The 18803-nt window shown below is 38.0% G+C and overlaps 1 protein-coding gene across 1 annotated transcript; it reads right to left on the bottom strand.

Annotated features, from left to right (window-relative positions):
* BST1 (bone marrow stromal cell antigen 1) lies at positions 1-16898 on the bottom strand. Its single transcript, XM_080379107.1, has 9 exons — positions 16492-16898; positions 12550-12679; positions 11346-11481; positions 10780-10862; positions 10099-10175; positions 7899-7991; positions 5788-5874; positions 5215-5274; positions 1-1262 (listed from the first exon to the last, which is right to left on the bottom strand). Exons 1-9 carry the CDS (start codon positions 16656-16658, stop codon positions 1148-1150), a joined length of 948 nt encoding a protein of 315 aa, XP_080235233.1. The 5' UTR covers positions 16659-16898; the 3' UTR covers positions 1-1147.
* Between the last annotated feature and the right edge of the window lie 1905 nt (positions 16899-18803).

The following is an 18803-nucleotide window of genomic DNA, read 5'->3' as shown; positions in this document are numbered from 1 at the left end:
CACATTTTAGATATTTTATCTTTCAAACATACAACATGATACAGTTGTACCAGGGACTGAAAGGATGTAAACCTACTTTGGAGTCCTAAATCAGATGCACTGAGATAACAGGAACGTCTTATCCCAGCTTCTTGACAACTAGCTAATAGAAACAAATAAATAATACAGAAGCTAACAGAGAATGTGCAACAAAACTCTACTTAAAGTTGTTTTTCTAGAAGAACAACTACATTTTTCCAAAGATTTATGTGTCATCTTGTTAGCTGGATGCCTTGGTGGTTTAGAAGAGCATCTAGCTGAAACACTTTGATAATCTACAAAAGTAACTCAAGAGACCTTCAAAATGGCAGTTGCTCTCTCAATATATTCTGAAGCATGCTGAGTTCACTGCAAGCAGGCAGATGTCTGACTTGGCAGGTTTTTGTCTGAATTTGATAGGCCCTAAATCACATCATGGTGATCAACCATCATATTATGGTGGAAAACCTGAGGAACCTTCTAGACCTGGTATTCCTGATTATTGGCTATCCAGTGGCCAGGAAACAGCCAGCTGAGGAACAGCCATGTGGATGATGAAGCAATCGATATCTGATAAATAGTGTATGTGAGTATACAAGCCAGAATCTCGATGTATGATAGTTTCAGGTAAGTCTGCCCCAAGTATTGGACCACTTATGAAAATGAGTTTCATTTTTCCACTGTCTCACCTATTCTATTTTGTACCAAGTGAGAAATCTAAGCTCCCTGCCATCTGAATTTGTATTTCCCCTTGCCAAAATACAATAATCAGTTTCCAAGGCCAAACGCTAGGACTGTTTTTACAAAAAAGTAAGCTGTGTAGAGACGTATGACAGGCATAGCTTCACTTTTCTTTCTGAAATATATGTACAGGAAGTCTTCTCAGTTTAATTGTGGAGAATAAGGATAAGAGGAAATAGCAATGGATTTCTAGTCAAGAAAAGGAAATGAAGGGTAGTAGCAGTAGAACAATTTTTGATACTAAAAGTAGTTTGTATCTAGATAAAAGTATGCAGGGGTTTAATATGCAGGTTTCTCAGTCCCAGAAGTAGGGCGAAATTGCAGATAGAAATTAGTTGAAGCCAAATTTATAGCCAGCTAAGACAGAGTGTGGATTCAGTTGATTAACTTAGTACACTAAAGCAAATCTGAACAAAAAGCCTACAAAAGAAACAATCATGAGCTTGTTCCAGCTGCCTCTTCTGTCTGAAGATACAGGTCCTCTTTGTGCTGCTGGTGCAGATCTGAGGAAAAGAAAACAAACAGGATGTTCACAGCACAGAGCTGAGTTAGGATTCTTTTAAGTATCAGGGGGTTGTTGCCAAGGGTGAAGTTCGCAGTCCAAGTGCTAAGCTAGAAGTTTCAATATAAGAGCTTGCCACCAGATTCCTTTTGGCTGTCATGATGTTATAAACAGGGTATCTGTTCAAAACCTTCAAAACCCTGGCAGCACTCCATTCTACCTTAATACCTAAGCCTCCTTGTCTCTCCACATCCATTTACTGTCTCTGGCCTTATGCTTGAGATTGTATAGAGCATTTCTAGACAGCAGCGATCCTAGAGTTCTATATATGTATTTTACAGCACTTGATACAACACTATCCAGATCCACTTCTAAGCCTCCCTGACATTGCAATAATGCAAGTAATAAATACCCTGCTAGTAGGTTGCATCTGGCGTCCTTTCTGCTTATGTTTGTAAGTCATCTGTGCCATCTAGTGGGTATTTTTTTACTTACAAGTTTTTTTCAAACTGTCAACAAGCCCGTTCAAATTTTGACTCGGCAGGAACACAGTTCACGTCTGGAGAGGAGCTAAGGACTCTGTCACCACCCAAGAAGCCCCAAGTACATTACAGCACCTTCTAGGCCATCCCTCTGCTACCCTGACACAGCCCTCTCCTTTGGTATGCCAATGTAACAGGAGTTGCGGTGACAAAAAAAAGTCACTTGCACAACCCTGGTGGTTTTGGGCTTAGGACATTTTTCTCCAGATGCAGAGATGGCAGTTATCCGTCTTGTAACAGCAAACAGCCACTGTGAAAGGGGACACAACAGAGGCTGCATACCTAGTCTCACTATTTATTATGGGAATATGAACACTGAGTGTACACTAAGCATACACTGAAAGAAAACCTTTTCCTAACACATACACACTCTTAATATTGATACCCCTGCTGACCAAACTGTTCCCATGTCAGTTAATGGACTATCAGAGAGCAGGGATCCATCCATGGAGAAAACAGATGTAGAAGATAATCATCAAATAATTTATATATATCTGCTTAAGGCTCTTTCTGAAAGGGCAGCTAATTTCAATGGAGATGTTACTGCAGAGAAGTAAGTGATTTGGGGAAGACCGTAAATACTCGTTGGCTTGAAGTATTTTAGCGACTTCAATTTCAGGGAGAGGCAATGATAACATTCAGATTGGGAAGCTCTGTCTTGATTAGGGATAGTACAGATATGAAGTGAATCAGGCCTATCACACTGCCATACATACGGGATGGAATAGAAGGCTCGGGAAGGGAAGAAGCAAGGAAATTTTTCCTAAAGAAGGAGATTAATGGTGAGTTGCTTAGTAGTTACCCCAGGAGAGTATGAGACTGGTGCTTAGAATATGCTAGTGATCATATTAATTTAAGTACTGACATGGATGGAAAGGAAGGGGTGGCTGCTCCCCTGCTTACGTACTGCAAGCACTATATGGTAATACTGGAAAAAGCCAGTAAAAAAGCCAAAAGCCTTCTTATTCCGGTTTTCTCAGCTGAGGAATGTACTCACATCATAGAATTTTGAGGGAAATGGTTTAAAACGTGGAGAAGAGAAAAATCTTGTTAAGAGTTCACAATATTATATTTTTTAAAGTCCTGTAAAGTGCATTTTCTTCCTTTTTGTTAATATTGTCACCACATTCACAGCTGCAGATTTGCATAGGACAATTGTATTTTATTTTCACACATGAACAAAAACCTTACCATTTACTGGCAGAACAAGGAAACCCTACCTTTGATTCACCATGCAAGTGGTATCTAGTAACAAACAAATGCTTTAACAGAACAGAAAGCCTGTTCCGTGATCTACTACCTAGGAGTCTGGAGCTATCAGTGATACCTAGAATGCCACTGTTTTCATCACACAGTTATAAGCTGGTGCTGGAATGTAATTTGAATGTAAGAATAATGTTGTTGCATGACAGGTTGAGTAAAAGCTTTCAGTGATCGGCAGGAACAGAGAATTCTCACTTTCTCCAAAAGGGTGTATTAAAAACGGAATGTATGCTGCAGAAAGTGATATACACCTTTTCTGCACTGCATGAAGCATTTCTGCCACAGAGCCAGAGGCAGGCAAGCAGGAGTCCCACCTCTCTGCTGCCATAACAAAATCAGTTCTTTCATAGCAGAAGTTATCATTGCAGTATTACGTAAGTATTAAAATACAAAAGAGTTGCAGCTGTTTGAATTAGGCAGAAAGGACAGTAGGAGATAGATTTTCAGCATCTTTGTGAGCGACATGGACAGTGGGATTGAGTGCACCCTCAGCAAGTTTGCTGATGACACTAAGCTGAGTGGTGCATTTGGCACACTGGAGGGAGGGGATACCATCCAGAGGGACCTTCACAGGCTTGAGAGGTGGGCTCATGTGAACCTTGTGGCGTTCAACAGAGAATGGGTTGAGAGCAGCCCTGAGAAGGAGGAATTAGAGCTGCTTGTGGACTAAAAGCTCAACATGGCCTCACAATGGGTGCTTGTAGCCCAGAAAGCCCACTGGGTACTGGGCTGCATCAGAAGAAGCCTGACCAGCAGGTTGAGGGAGGTGGTTCTCTCCCTCTGCATCACTCTTGTGAGACCCCACCTGGAGTGCTGCGTTCAGCTCTGGGGCCCGCAGCAGAAGGACCTGGACCCGTTGGAGTGAGCCCAGAGGAGGGCCACAAAGATGATCAGAGGGCTGGAGCAGCTCTGCTATGAAGACAGGCTGTGAGAGGTGGGGTTGTTCAGCCTGGAGAAGAGAGGGCTACAGACAGACCTTACAGCAGCCTTCCAGTACTTAAAGGGGGCTTATAAGAAAGATGGGAACAGGCTTTATAGTAGGGCCTGCAGTGATAGGACAAGGGGTAATGGTTTTAAACTAAAAGAGGTTAGATTTAGTTTAGGTATTAGGAAGAAATTCTTTACTGTGAGGGTGGTGAGGCACTGGAACAGGTTTCCCAGAGCAGCTGTGGATGTCCCATCCCTGGCAGTGTTCAAGGCCAGGCTGGATGGGGCTTTGAGCAACCAGGTCTAGTGGAAGGTGTCCCTGCCCATGGCAGGGGGGTTGGAAGCAGATCATCTTTAAGGTCCCTTCCAACTCAAATCATTCCATGATTCCATGTGGCCAAATGTCTGGATTATGCAGAGAACAACTCTTATGCATCTATGTATCCTGCAACTTTCCAAACTGTGAGGAAGTTTTCATATTCAGGTATTTGAGTACCTTATATGTACCTATACATGCAACAGCATATAGATTAAGACACTTAGCCACAATTGAAAACAGCCATCTTTACTGTAAATTCACTGAAATACATCATAAATTAACTTAAACCTCTTTATAGAATAAAGAAAAACATGAATAGGAAGGGAAACTATTAAAGCTTAGTCTGGGAGTGACGCTTGTAAGAAAGGCGTATCTCAGATGTAATTTGCATTCTCTGCAGATAACCTACAGGCCTAAGGTAAATACATTAAAATATAGAAATTGGGTTTACACACAAAATGGAAGATCAAAAAAAAAACTTTCTCAAAATTTGGAGCTGAAAGTTCCAGTAGCTGGAGAAATGTCCTTTAGATCTGTTGTCATTTGTCCTACAATTTCATTATTCAAGGAAGAATGCCAATGAAAGCAATTTCAAATTTGTAATAGATTTTGCATCAGAACACTGATAGTTACAAACTTCATTCATACTATCATTGATATACAAGGTGACTGTATATTAACACCTGATTTTGAACAGCCGGTGCTCACAGACTATTTTGCACTATATTTGTAGATAGAAACTGCTTACTTAATACACAGCAAGTAATAAATTCCAGCATAAGTATATTGCGCATGGGTGATATATAATAGATGATAGAGGTGGAATCTGTTGAACTGTTGATTTCTGCATTATTTATTTGGTTGTAATGACATTGAGGATGGACTGGACTCCTTTTACTTACGATGAAAGGGTACACTTAGAATCATCAGGATAATCCAGGCAGAGTAAGAGCATTACAGACCTGTAAAGATACAATTTTATTTAGCATCTTTCAGGAAGAAAACTGAGGAAAACAAATGAAAAAAAACAAATGAAACAAAGTCAACAGTATTACCGTGCCTAAAGCTTCCCTTCAATTATATTTATCCCACAACCTATTTTGTGAATCACTAGAGCTGTGAATACTACTGTGAATAACTAGTAATTCTGCAGATATTCAACAGTAGTTTTTTCTGTTATTTAGATTTTCAATCCAAATAAAGATTTTAGAGTGAAATGGAACACACGACACCATATTCTGTGTCTGACAATGGGTAAGTATAATATTCCACTTAATTATACAATACAGTGTAGTGTTTCGCTCAATTCACAGGTGAAAAATGCTAAGTTTGAAAAATGTGACATCATCCCTCCAACACCCCTCTTACTGAAGACACAACATTAATGGAAATTAAGTATTGGAAGGTAAGAAACAATTTAAAATAGATCAGGTCCTTCTCTAAATACACCATATTAATGAAGGATTTTCACTTACTTGTCATTGTCAGTGCAGGTGACGTCATAACCAAGGGTTTTCAGCCTGTTTTCTAATATCTTTACACTATGAGTTCCACAGGATTCTCTGTAAGAAAGGATATTAATACTATTGCAAGTCTTTTATTATCTAATTTCCTTTCACAGAACCTGATGGAATTAGTAAAGTAAACCCTTATTACTTTGCCTCTTCTATATTCCTTAAAACCTACAGAAAACTGGTGTACATCACTATTTATAATGCTTCATTTGCTTACAGTCATTTAACATTTTATACTCAGTTTGCAGAGACTAGAAGATTGGCTTCAGCCAGCGTAGCATTTGCATATTCTATTAACCAATATTCTCACCTTTAATATTTCACTGACAAACAGAAAAAGAGCTAAATAATTTTCTAAAATAATAACTGTTTCATTTGTAATACTCTTTGGCCACTATTTAGGTGGTGCTAAAGGTGATGCTAGCTGTCTTTACAGAATAAGTTGGTTATAATAAATTGGAATTATTCTTCTTTTTAGAAGTTTGTTCTCTGTCTTGAATACAGAAAAATAAAAAAACGCAAGGAGAGAGAAGAAACCAGAAACAATCCTAAATGCAGCTTCTGTGCCTAGCACTGATTTTTTTAATTTGTGGCCCAATTAGCAAAAGAAAGTTTAGCACAATACAGAACCTACTGAGACCTCTCAGACTCACACCAACATCAAGTATTAAGGCCAGTGCTACTTACACATTGTTTAGTAAATATTAATGAGTAAAGAAATAATATGAGGACTAACAAAATCATTGTAAAAAGCAATTAATAAAAGCACACAAATATTCCCATGCATCCATTAACATTCAGTGGTTGTCTGATTTTTTCTTTGTAATATGGGCAACTTTTGCAAAGGTGAGCTGTATTTTTTTTTTTTCTAAAAGGGTATGATTCTCTGATGTAAAGAGAAAGGCTGAAAAATGCTAATCTGAACTATGTTTTGTATATGATGAAATATGTGGTCTGGGTCTGGGTCTGGGTCGGCCATGCCAAAATTTAATGAAAGAAAGGCAAAAGGAGATAGAAGAGACAAAATGTAAAAGGGAAATGACACAAAATGAATGGATGCAACTAAAAAACACTGAAGCAAGAACAGAAGCCTCATGCTCCTAAGAGTGCAGATGACACCAGGGATTCAGCCACCAGTGGTGGGTATGGTGACATCTGAGTCCATTTCTCTGGCACTCTTCACCCAGGCCAGTTTTAAGACCAACGAAGTACCACCATGTTATGCTGAACTATAGGGACCTTGCAGATGGTTGGGGTTCCCCTACCCCTGATTCATCTATGTACATTTGCAGGGATCCTCACAAAAGCTATAATGAAAAAATATTTAATTCTTCCTTTAATCAGTCCCTAGTTAATTTAATCAGAAATTAGGACTAATGATTTCATTTTTTTAACTTCAAAGTCCGTTTTCGATGATGTTTCTGTTGAAAACTCACTTGGTCTACAGTATTTCCTAACAGGCTATGCTGTTTGGAGTCATCTGTTTTGTTTTGTTTTATTTACCTCTTTGGGGTTTTGGGGGCTTTTTTGAAAATTTTTATCATTTTAATTAAATTAATTTTAAATATCAAAATTAGACCTTTCTAAAGCCTGAATTTTATTATTGGATTCATTTTAAGTATCAAGAGTAAACAAGACCCCCGCATGGTATTTCTCTGTTTCCACTGATTTTCAAACAGTTAAGGTAGGTGAAAACGAAAAGAATGCATATGGCAAGGCAAAAGAAATATTCCATGTCAGCATTTAATCAGAAATTCAGATTGAAACATTTCTTAGTAAAACTGTACATGCTATATGTTCACTCAAGGTCTGAGATCCACACGCACATCTAACCAAGAGTGGATTCCAGACCTAACGTTAAAATTTATTTATACTTTGTCTAATTCTGGTATTCCTGTAGTCTTTGGGAATGGCAGGGTATGCCTTCTCTGTTAGTGAAAGCATCTAAAATGCTTTCTGAAATGAAAATATTTTTAGTTTAATTGCTATGCAAATATAATCAGACAGCTAAGGTGAAATTTTAAAGACAGGTCCAAAAAGGAGAAATTAAATACAAATAAGATGTAACTTACATATCCGGTCCTTCAATATCATCCACAACCCAGATGACAATTTGCGAGATTTTGTCTTTCTGGAGATTAGGTATTTCATAATCTGCAAAAAAACTATTGCAAGAAACAATTTTTTAGAACTATAAAGAACATGAAAAATTAACAATTTTTTTCCCTTTTGTATTAATGAAGGCTCTGATCCTGCTGTAGGGTATGGGCTTGCTCAATTATACATTTATAACTTCTGGTTACAATCAGACTCAACACAGAGTAGAAAAATGTGATTCACATTCAGAGTGTCTTGTCTGTCTTCAAAGGTCAAAGGCATTTAATCATAAGTTTTGTTTTCATATTCTTCAGCTTAGAGGGGCTCAGCTAAAAGAAGGCACAACTTCGAGGTGAACCAGAATGAAGTGGTCTTTAAAACATGCAAAAACAAAACAAAAAGCATTTGATACTTAGTAAAAAAAAAAAAGGTAATTTTTGTGGTTACTGCTTTTAGACACAATTACAATTTTGCTTTAAATAAAAAAATATCAGCCACAAGACAAATATATTTTTAGGTCACAAATCACAGTAACGTGAAGTATTTGTCTAAGATATATAAGATCATAAGGGAGAAACTTCTAGATATGTCCATCCCTAGGCTAGGGAATCTTCCCCTTTATTACTTTGTGTAAATTGACTTTGATAGGTATTTAAATAACAATTAAAACAAGATAATAAAATGGCAACTAAATAATCGAATCATAGAATGGTTTGGGTTGCAAGGAACCTTAAAGATCATCTAGTTCCAACCCCCGTGCCATGAATAAACTTTGGAAGTGGCTTTGAAATTCTTGAAAACAGACCAGAGAGATGTTTGGGAAGACAGACAGATGTTTCAGATTACCTTCTGCTATCAACTATTCAACCCTAAGCCTCTTTCAAACAAGACCTCTTAAACAAATTCAGTCATAAATGGACCTGAAAATACCCAGCCAAGGAAATAGATGGATTAACTGGCTTTGTATTTTTTTCTTGGCAGGCTTTGTTCCAGTGGTGGAGATTTCACTGGTCACAATACCTCCAGACAGGCAATTCAGGGAAGTGGTAGAATGAATTTATGTGTAAGAGGTTTCTGAAATAAGGAATCTGTAAATTAACAGAAATAAGGTATCCGTTTCTGATATAAGGAATCTACATTGGATTCTGGTCATTAACCTGCTGCCAGCTATTATCATCTGCAGAAGACCTGATCCCAGCTGACCACCTGACCAAGGAGACCATGTAAGTCTTCTCGATAGCTGAAAGACGTGTATAGAGACGGACCTTTTAGGGGACAGAGGTAAGTAGGTAGTAGGTGTTTTGGAACAGATGGTTCTTGTTTCTCTCCTATCTGGAGATAAAATTAACTTACTAATGATCACTCTTAGTCCTCAGTGAGTACACAGGAGGAGGATTTGTTTTATGGATGTGTAAAATATGGTGGGTTTTAGCTGCCTTGGACAGGACAGTTGCTAAGGTAAGGACAGTTGTATTTTTCATCAAAGGTACTGTCACTACAGCCACATGTTACATAAAAGTTCTTAAGGATGTACTTTTACAATAATTTTTAAATATAGGCTTAGATGAACCTCTGTATAGTGGTACCCTTGTAAATCAGGGAAAGTATATCTACCCTTAATATATAAGGGAATGAGGAGAAGAGGAAGCTAATCCTTGCTATTATCCTTCTCAACAAGCTTTTTTGCTTTCTTAAACCATGATGGATCTCAAACTGCCTCCTCTCTTGGTCATGGAGAAATAGTAGGACAAAGCACTTTCCCTATAGAACTTCACAAGTTTGGTCCTAGGCTGGAGACAGGCTACACTCCTTGTAACAATAGCCTCTCTTTGGAGACGTCCCTGAATAGAAATTGTGTAATGCTTATCTTTTTGAGGACACACATTTTGCTGCAGGATGTTGGCTGACTTGAAGGCTGCTTTCAAAGAGCACATATCCTGCTTGTCACAGCAGTTTGTAAAATGCAGGAGTCAAAAGGATTGTTTCAACACATTTCATGTTAATTCCTACAGCTGGGGACAATTACAGTTGTCCCCACAACTCAGCAGACTTTTATGCAACAGGCTCTTTCAGCTATACTTCCCATGCTTTGTGCAGCAGAAGACCCAAACAACTTGTTGACCCTTTTTTAGCAGGCATCAGACCTTGCACACATAAATAATTCAGTTTTCTTACCCTGGGTCTGGATAGGCTCCTCCAGCTGCAGAACCATTCAACAATACATGTATCACCCCAGAACTGTGCTCTGCATACTGCAATACATAACAATTTCTTTCAGAACTCATCTTACAGATTTGTCATATGACAGTATTGTATTGCAAGCAACAATGACCAAGGAAAAATTTTATCAAGAAGAATATCAGAACTGTGAAAATAATACCAAAGTAACACACTAGCAGGTCACTGCAAGGAGAACAAGAACTAAATAGCCAGAGCATGAATTCAGTGCATCTTCTCAAACTATTTTCTCACACCTATGAATAGTTTCTTCAGCATAGGAAGAAAGCATTTTGGCACATTGTGTTGGGTTTGATCTGTGAATAAAGGGTTTCCACCAAGGCTGTCAAATTCTCTTAGGACCATATTCTGTAGGCAACTAGTGTGCTTATTGTGCTTATTACATGCTTAACATATATTAACAAAGCTGACACAGAATTTTAACACATTATGTAGCTAAGATGAAAGTTAGATTCCTCTTGCTAAAGCACTGTACCCAGTCTAAAAGAGTGTATTTGTATCAGAGGAAATAATCTAGCACAGTTACAGACTTAAATCTGTTTTGATCTGGCAATGTTTTCCTGAAACACCCAGGACACACACGCTAATGTACAAAGTCAGCACTAATGCAGTATTTACAGTGACTGAGGCCATTCTCCAGAAAGATTCCACTGCATTGTTTTCACATTCCTCTGAGGTAGGGCAGGATTCATAGTCCAGTTCTGTAGGAAGACATGTGATTTGTGCTATTAGAGAGACGATAATGATCATAAACAGTGACCTTAGAAAGCAGTTAAACATATCTGCATGTTACTCATTGAACATACAAGATGGTCTGACATAACACTGAAAGCTGACAGTTGCATTTTTTTCAATCATTTTCCATCCTTTGCATTTTACACAAACAGTGACATTCTGTGTATTCAATAATTTGGCTGAAACGGCTCTAACTTTGTATCTGGGATGCAAAAAGCTCCACGTTCAGAGGACTGAGAAGGAAATTTATCTCCTGTGCAGCACTGTTTAGATTTCACTGTGTGGTTCCCTGACTGCAATGTTAAATATTCACAGAAAACAGGAGAAAAAGAGACAGTGAAGCTATCCCTTTCATGGGGCGAGAGTAAAATTAGCTCCTCCAGAACACAGCAGTCAGTCTCCATTATGGTTTTACAGACAGATGTTTAATATAGCACTCATCACCTTACCAGCGCTGTTTTCCTGCCCACACCAGTTTAGAAAATCTCCAAAGAAGCCAAACAGAGTATCAGCCAGAGACATGTAGCGACGGCCTCTGCCAGCAAAGCTATTGACTAGCAGCTGATTATTTTCCCAGAAGAGAGACTATTTAAAAAAAAAAAAAGGAAAAAAAAAAAGAGAAGAAATGAACCATCACTTGGGCATGGGCACAATGAGATTATGGGGTGTTGAAAACAGTTTAAAACATGCTTTGGTATTTCTTTCAAAATCAAGCTAATAACCACCAATGTTAGCTGTCTCTTTAGAGGAACAAAGTTTGTTGGGGTTTGGGTTTTTTTTACAGTGGTGTTCTGGCCACTAGAGGCTTGAGGGGCATTCATACCATGGTAATTGATATAAGCCTATATTAAATATAGTTAGGCATAGCTTCTTCTTTCTCAGCAGACAGATTTAGGAAAAGGGAGAAAAAGAGATGATACATATTTATAAGCCATATATATTTTACCAGAATTCTTTCACACTGCTATGTTGTGAAAAAATCATCTGTCTAGTTCTATTTCTGTGTTTGAAAAAATCTTTCATGAATTAAGCTGTGTTGACAGGAGTATTTGTTGGTTTAGCTTTTATCATTTAGAAATAAGGAGTAATTGTACTAGAGGAAAACCTGCTTTAAAGCACAACCTTTTAGAAAAGGCCAAAGCACACATTCTGATGAGCTATGATGGCATGAAGAGCTGTCTTTTTTGCACTTTCACATCTCTGCAGCTGCCAGCACATCAAACCCTTACTTTTTCTAGCATGCAATGACATCCTATCTCGTTTCTGCTGATGCTTGTTTAACATGTCAATGTTTAACATGTCATTGCCCTGAGACTTGGCTGTGAGGAGTGGAAGCAAAAGGTGACAGCAGACAAAGTCTTTGCACGCAGGGCACCTAACTTGAGAAAAAGTAGAAATCCAGGCACTACAACAGAGCTCCTGGCACTGTGGTATGAAAATAAAGAATGTGCTGAGAAGTTACTGCAAAAAATAAATGCAGTCAAACACATTGAAAAATGCCATCAAGCCTGAGCTTAGTTTGTAAACTACAGACAGGCCAAAAATAATACATCCTGAGTCAGCCACAGAATGACTCTCGGTCAGTTTTGAACTGTGTCATGGAAAATCTGCTGGATGTCACAGGATTGTTAACTCAACATCAAAAATCATTACCTTGTTAGGTGGAATTTCGTGCAATGACAGGTTGATAAATAATTCATAGTCCTTAGGTAGAATGCTGCAAGGATCCTTGTTAATAAATGCATTTTTAAACGCTTCCCATATCTCTGAACAATTCTTCTCACTGTAATCATTGAAACAAACAAATAGATTTTTTTTTTTTCAAAGCAGAGCATGAAAGTAATTTGTTCCCAACTTCTTCAAATTCCCAAATTAAAACCCCTACAAGGTTAAGATAGAAAACTGAAGTCAGGCTGGTAGAAAACTTGCAATCCAGGAGAGCATATAGATCCTGTCTTTTCCTGACTCCTAGCAGCAGGAGATTAAGAAGTAGCAATGAAAATATTAGGATTTACAATGTGGAATTAGAAGTAAATCAAGAAGGTACAGTATACACAGTAAGATCACTATCCAGCATTGTAAAAATACTAAAGAAAACAGCTTGCTTTGAAATTTTCCAGATTCAAAAAGCCATTTCAATTAAAGCTACTGGAATGTAAAATTAGTCTTAAAATGTTAGATTCAATGCAGGAGGAGTTACTAAAAACTTTTGATGGTAGAATAATGGTTTTGACCAAGACATTTCTTCTGTGTATATAGGCCCTAGGGTTATGCAGTTTTACCTTGCTGGAATGAGTACAGTGACCATGTGGTACATGTACTGTCACTGTGCAGGAGCTACAAGAATGCTGTTAGGATTCAACATTCAAACTGCTTGTGAAGGGGGGCCTGAAATAAGATGCTAGGCTGTGCACTTCGATAGTTCCCTTCTGCCAGCTCTGCCTTGGGGACAATAATCTCCTGCAGAAGGCCAGGCCAGGCCATCTATGGTTGGAAGTGTTTTATCTCTCTGGATTTGCAGGATCTCATCTGCCACAGCTCTGAGCCTGCCTGGACTAATTAAAAAGGGAATTGCTTCTTTCACCACTTTTCCACAGTACCTTCCCCTCATACGCTGTGCCAATGTTTATGCCAGAAACACTGTGCAAAACAGAATAATGTATTTTATATGCATGCAGCATTCCTAACGCCAACAGCTGTAATTGCAAAGCTGTAGCTTGAACAACAGTAGTCCAGGCAAGTAAACCAAACTTTGCCATTACAGTGTTTTGCCCATTTGATGTCGTCCATAGACAGCAGGGTTTCTGGGGGCGCTTCTCCTAATGAAATTCTTTAACGGGCTGCTCTGTGATGCTGAATGTCACAGATAATTTAAAATTAAAGGACCCCTTGTGATGAGCTACACAGCTCCCATGCAGGAAACTGACCAGATTCTTACAGCAATCTCTGGTTATGCTTCCAACTGTATAAAAAAACCCCAATGTATTGTAAGCAAATATGGGATCTTGATCTGAAAATCCTCAGTAATGTAATATGACCCTCGATTCGTAGTTCCAATGCTTAAATAGCCTTATGTGATAAAAATATTTGCACCTTATTACTGATATCAAGCTGTTAAACTTCTATATACTTGTCTCATTCTAACTTTCTATATACTTGTCTCGTTCTGCTAAAGAGCTGTCTACTGTAAACACTAACTTATTCATGCTAGTACTTGTAAATTATTATCAACTGAACTCTTAACATCATTCTTGACAGTTGAATCCAGAACTAATTTTCTGGTTAATTCACATACTGCATTTTTTTTTTCTTCATGTCTTCTCACCCAGGTTTGAACAGCTTGTAAATCAAAAGGATTATTCTGCTCTGTTACTCGAAATTTCTTAGCTCACAAAAAAAATTTTTGAAACTGCAGAGTAGGGAAGGGAAGGACCGTAGTTCAGGGCAATTCCATCCAAACTCAACAGACACTAATAAGGTGTATTAGATTTATTTCATAGTAGTCACTCCAAAAAAATTATGTTCTAAAATCTTCCATTATATATTTCAAATAAAGAAATATGGGGGATATGCACTAGAGGAACATCTGTGTTATATAGCATATTCCTCTTAGAAAATTAAATCTCTCACTTCTACATAACCATAACATTTTGTAAAATGTCTCTTTTAACTACTATTTTGCGTGTTCTGTTTTAAAGTAAGGGAACGTTTTTCATACCTTTCTATAATCATCTTTATGTTTTAAGTATGTTGCAGTGTAAAGACATGCCTTTCTAGCTTCTTAGCTTCTTTGCTGTTAGCAAAGTACTTTTAAAAAATTATTCTATTTGCACATAAATTCAGAAGCAAAACCTATCCAGGTGGCTATGTCTCTGTAAAAGCTATCCTGGGGGCAATTAAGAAACAGACAATGAACAGAAAGGGTTATAAATAATTTGAATATCTGTTTTGCACCTGTGCAATATGAAATTTCCATTTTGTTTATATTACACTATTTGCTTATAGACCTAAGGGAAAGAGAAAAAAACCACATAATATGAAATTAATTGTGCAGCTCTTCTTTTTACAATGCCATTTTGGGCCTTAATTCAGGAAAGCAGTCCTAATGTCCAGCCTGGCTTCATGCTATTCTGAGCAAGAGTACTTTGAAGAATGTGTTCAGACTTCTCAATTTTAAAATTATGTTGTGAAAATGTCACAGGAATTAATTAGACCACAAAACTGTCATAAATATAGACATACATATAGAAATACTTTCAAGAATATTGTATTTATATATAAAGCCCAAATCAGTTAATGAAGTTAGCATTTCCACAGTAACCATCCTTTATGTTGCTCATTTTAGTGTATTCTGTATTATTAGTGTCCTGCTTCAGATATAAATGAAGCGATATCTGTTAACTCCAAGAAGAACTCTACCTATCTAAAGCCTACTGCAAGACCAGACTTCATATGCTTACACAACTGTTAACTGATTTACGTTTTCGCAGTTTGTATTATACATTATATTGTAGATGTGTAGAAATCTATAGTCAGAAGTGTACTGGCACCTTCCATTGTGACTTGTTTATAATTCTGCCAAACTGGAATTGTTCAGCTGAAATTTTAGTACCATGTTGCTGGCATTAGGATGTCTTTTTCATTCATGGAGACACGAACCAAAACACTTCTGATAACTTTGGAATGTTATTAGGAAGAAACATATTGTTTTGCCTTTGTTAAAAGCCGTGAACCTGTTTTCAGTCCTGTATCTTCCTCTTTTGCAGCAGGAAATGAAAATGGGAGGGTGGGGGAAGGAGGTGATACTTGCTGATACTATGCAACACAATCTAACCCCGTTTAAGATCACAATTCAATGCTGCAGGAACCCTGCCAAGTCCTCTCTGCAAATACCTCTTCAAACTATCAGGAAAAAATTTAGGGGCAGAATAAAGGACTGAACTCCAGGAGACTGTCCTTCTTAGGGTTTTTTTCCTTTTCACTGAAGACCAAACAATGTAAGGAAGACAGAAAAAGCGGCATTTTAACAAAGTGTCTGACTTAACCTCCAGTTCCGGGGAATTAACACAATTCAGTGAAAGCTCATGGTAATCATACTTCAGCAGCTGATAACATTTTCAGGTTAACCTGATTTTTCAGGTGGATGAGCTACACAGTCTCTTTCAGTACCACAGGATAGCTATAGTGTAGTGCTTTCCTTCTTTACATGACCTGACATACAAGGCATGTGAAGTAAAGCTGGTCTTCCCAGGAGCACTGTCAGAGATTTGGTACTTCAGATACACTATCTCCACCATTTCTGCATGGTGTTCTCCTTACAGAATATTGTGGCACTAGTGTGGGGGAGGGCAGGGGGGGTGGGGTGGGGTGGGGAGGGAAATGTGAAATAAAAAGTTGAAGGATTACAAATCTTGCCTTAATTACACTATTTTTATAATGACATCCACCAAAGTTCATTTTTTGTTTCTAGACAGCTACAAGCATGTTGGCTTTGATAGGATTGCTTTCATGGCTAGGAGCAAAACATCAGGCTTCTGATGAATAGCCATTCTGTACAGAACATAAAAAACTAATCCAGAAACAAGCAAAACTTACCCAACAGCAGGATTCACAATTCTAATATACTCATAGCATCTTCCGATGACAATATTTTCCAGGTTTAGCGTTGTACCTTCGCCTTTCCATTTCTTTCCCTGCACTTCTGAGCTGTTCATAAACAGTACAGAGACTAGCAAGACAGACAGAAAAAGGCTTTTCATCATGAATTCTTGACAACCCAAGTTCTTCAAAAAAAAGAAAGAAAAAAAACCCAAACCAGTGTTAAATGACAATCTAAATGGAAACCTGGAGGCCTAACGTTTAAGATTTTCAATACTGGCTATAGCTCTGTACACAAAAGATGAAATTAGACCGTAATCTGAACCTTGCTGGGGACTGCAATCTAACTGTTTCCTGGAACGATCGCAGCACAGGGATACATCACTTCCTCATGTCTGTTGCCCCTTCAGAAAAATAAGACTTTTACGGTCATGGTATTGCCACCTGGTGATAACTGGGAAGAATTACAATGTATTTCCGTGAAGTGAGAAAAAGCCTGTAGCACTTCAGTGTTTACAATGCCTTAGGTCGGCTTAATATTCATGGCCACGCTACACCTTTCTAAAACATCACGGTGCTTAAAACATGCAAGTAACATGTTTCAGACCGGTTTCTTTTAATTTTAAAAAGGCTATACTTTTTGCACATATTTCTCTAATGGCTGAAAAACATGCTGAAATACATATCAAGAAAAAAAATATTGAAATATACAGGTAATGATTGCATAAATATACAAATTCTCAGGTGATCTTGTATTGCACAGGGGTAACATTCATCAGCCCTTTTCCCAGCTTTCCCCTGGATACTGACAGCAACATTTTGGTGTGATGATACGTGTTTAAAGTCTACATGAACAAAACCACCCTGCAGGCAGGAATCAATCATAACAAGAACCAAAAGGATTCAGACATACTTTCTGTGCACTGAAGGAATCTCTTCAACTTCTGTTTACTCTTATTCTTCCTCCAGCATCTCTTCCCTAAGCACTTTGTTAGATCATCAAATGGCATCAATTAATCTAATCTTCAGTGTAACTGTTCTGTGGTATACACTGCTGCAAATACAACCACACTACTTTTTTCCCTCCTTTTTAAAAAAAGGAGTATTTTTTCAACCTTAAGAGTAATTTGCCAGTGGACTCACATTTCTGAGGAACATTCTGGCTCTTTTTCTTTTTCCATTAAACAAGCTCCATGCCTCAGTGAATATATATATCTTTATTATTTATGTACTTATTTATATAGTGTCATGCTTATATTGATGCACTGGTACTCAGCCGATGGATTTTGCTGAAGGCAAAATCTTGCTAATCATCCAGTAAATTGCTGATGATGGATTTCTCCTGTAAATGTGACAAAAATAACCAGTTGGTTTGTTACCTGCAGCAGTCTTCAGGAAAGCCAGATTTAACCAGAAATGGATGTGCAATGTTGTGCTTGATATGGTGGAAACACAGCAAATGCTGTACTTCAGCTACTTCTCTGATGCTTTTTCTCCCTATTTCTCTGAAACAAGGCCATGCCGATAGGGCACGAGCATGTTAAACAGTTTCAAGTCATTGCTTTGGTTCAGGATTAGAGAGTGCAATAATCCATGCAAGTAAACATTTTATTATTATTTTTATTATCAGCTTTGCCGCAACCAAATTTTGTTCAGTAATTTCAGGGCTAACAGAAACTAGAGCCATCACTGATGCGATCTATATAGAACAAGGCAGAAATTGTTACTGATTTTTGTTTCAAGACTAAAACTTCTGCTTAAAATAGAAGTTGAAAAAACATAAAGATAGATACAGAGTTTATCTGTATTTCTCTATACAGATAGAGCCATTACAGAGTTTATCTGTATTTCTCTATACAGATAGAGCCATTGCGGCTTTTCTCCAAGGACACACCAGGTTAGAACTCATCAGCTTTGTGAAGAAGATGTGGGTGCTGCTCATGGTGTTATCCAAAAAAGGAGACGATCTGTCATAAGATCCTTAGAGGCAATGGAAATGAATCAAAGGACTGCTGCGATCCCCACCTCATCCCCTGTGGAGCTCCCTTTCCTCACTGGCCACTTCTAAAAACACAACACTGAGCCAGCAGGGCCTCTGACCTGACTCAGCACAGCCATTTTTAATTTATGTTCTTAGTTTTGATTTAAATACTTTACGTGATGGCTAAACTTAAGAGTCAGACCTTATCTCTGGCCTGAACTTGTGTATCGTTAGCTTCCAGTCATTGGAGCTGTGTCTTGTTCTGTTACGTTAATGAAGTCTACCCTCAGAAAACTTCCCTCCATATAAATTCTTGTAGAAAATGACC

Source organism: Falco punctatus, assembly GCF_963210335.1.
Source record: "Falco punctatus genome assembly, chromosome: 1".
Classification (NCBI taxonomy): Eukaryota; Metazoa; Chordata; class Aves; order Falconiformes; family Falconidae; genus Falco; species Falco punctatus.
Note: the sequence above shows the minus strand (reverse complement) of the source record. Positions and strands in the feature narration are given on the sequence as shown.

Bases quoted from the DNA above. Each gene is read 5' to 3' on its own strand.
- BST1 (XM_080379107.1), bottom strand. From the start codon at position 16,658: ATGATGAAAAGCCTTTTTCTGTCTGTCTTGCTAGTCTCTGTACTGTTT. The intron at 11,482-12,549 runs GTAATGATTTTT...TTTTTTAAATAG, and splicing joins ACGAAATTCCACCTAACAAG to TCTCTCTTCTGGGAAAATAA. The intron at 5,275-5,787 runs GTAAGTGAAAAT...GTATCTTTACAG, and splicing joins ACCTGCACTGACAATGACAA to GTCTGTAATGCTCTTACTCT.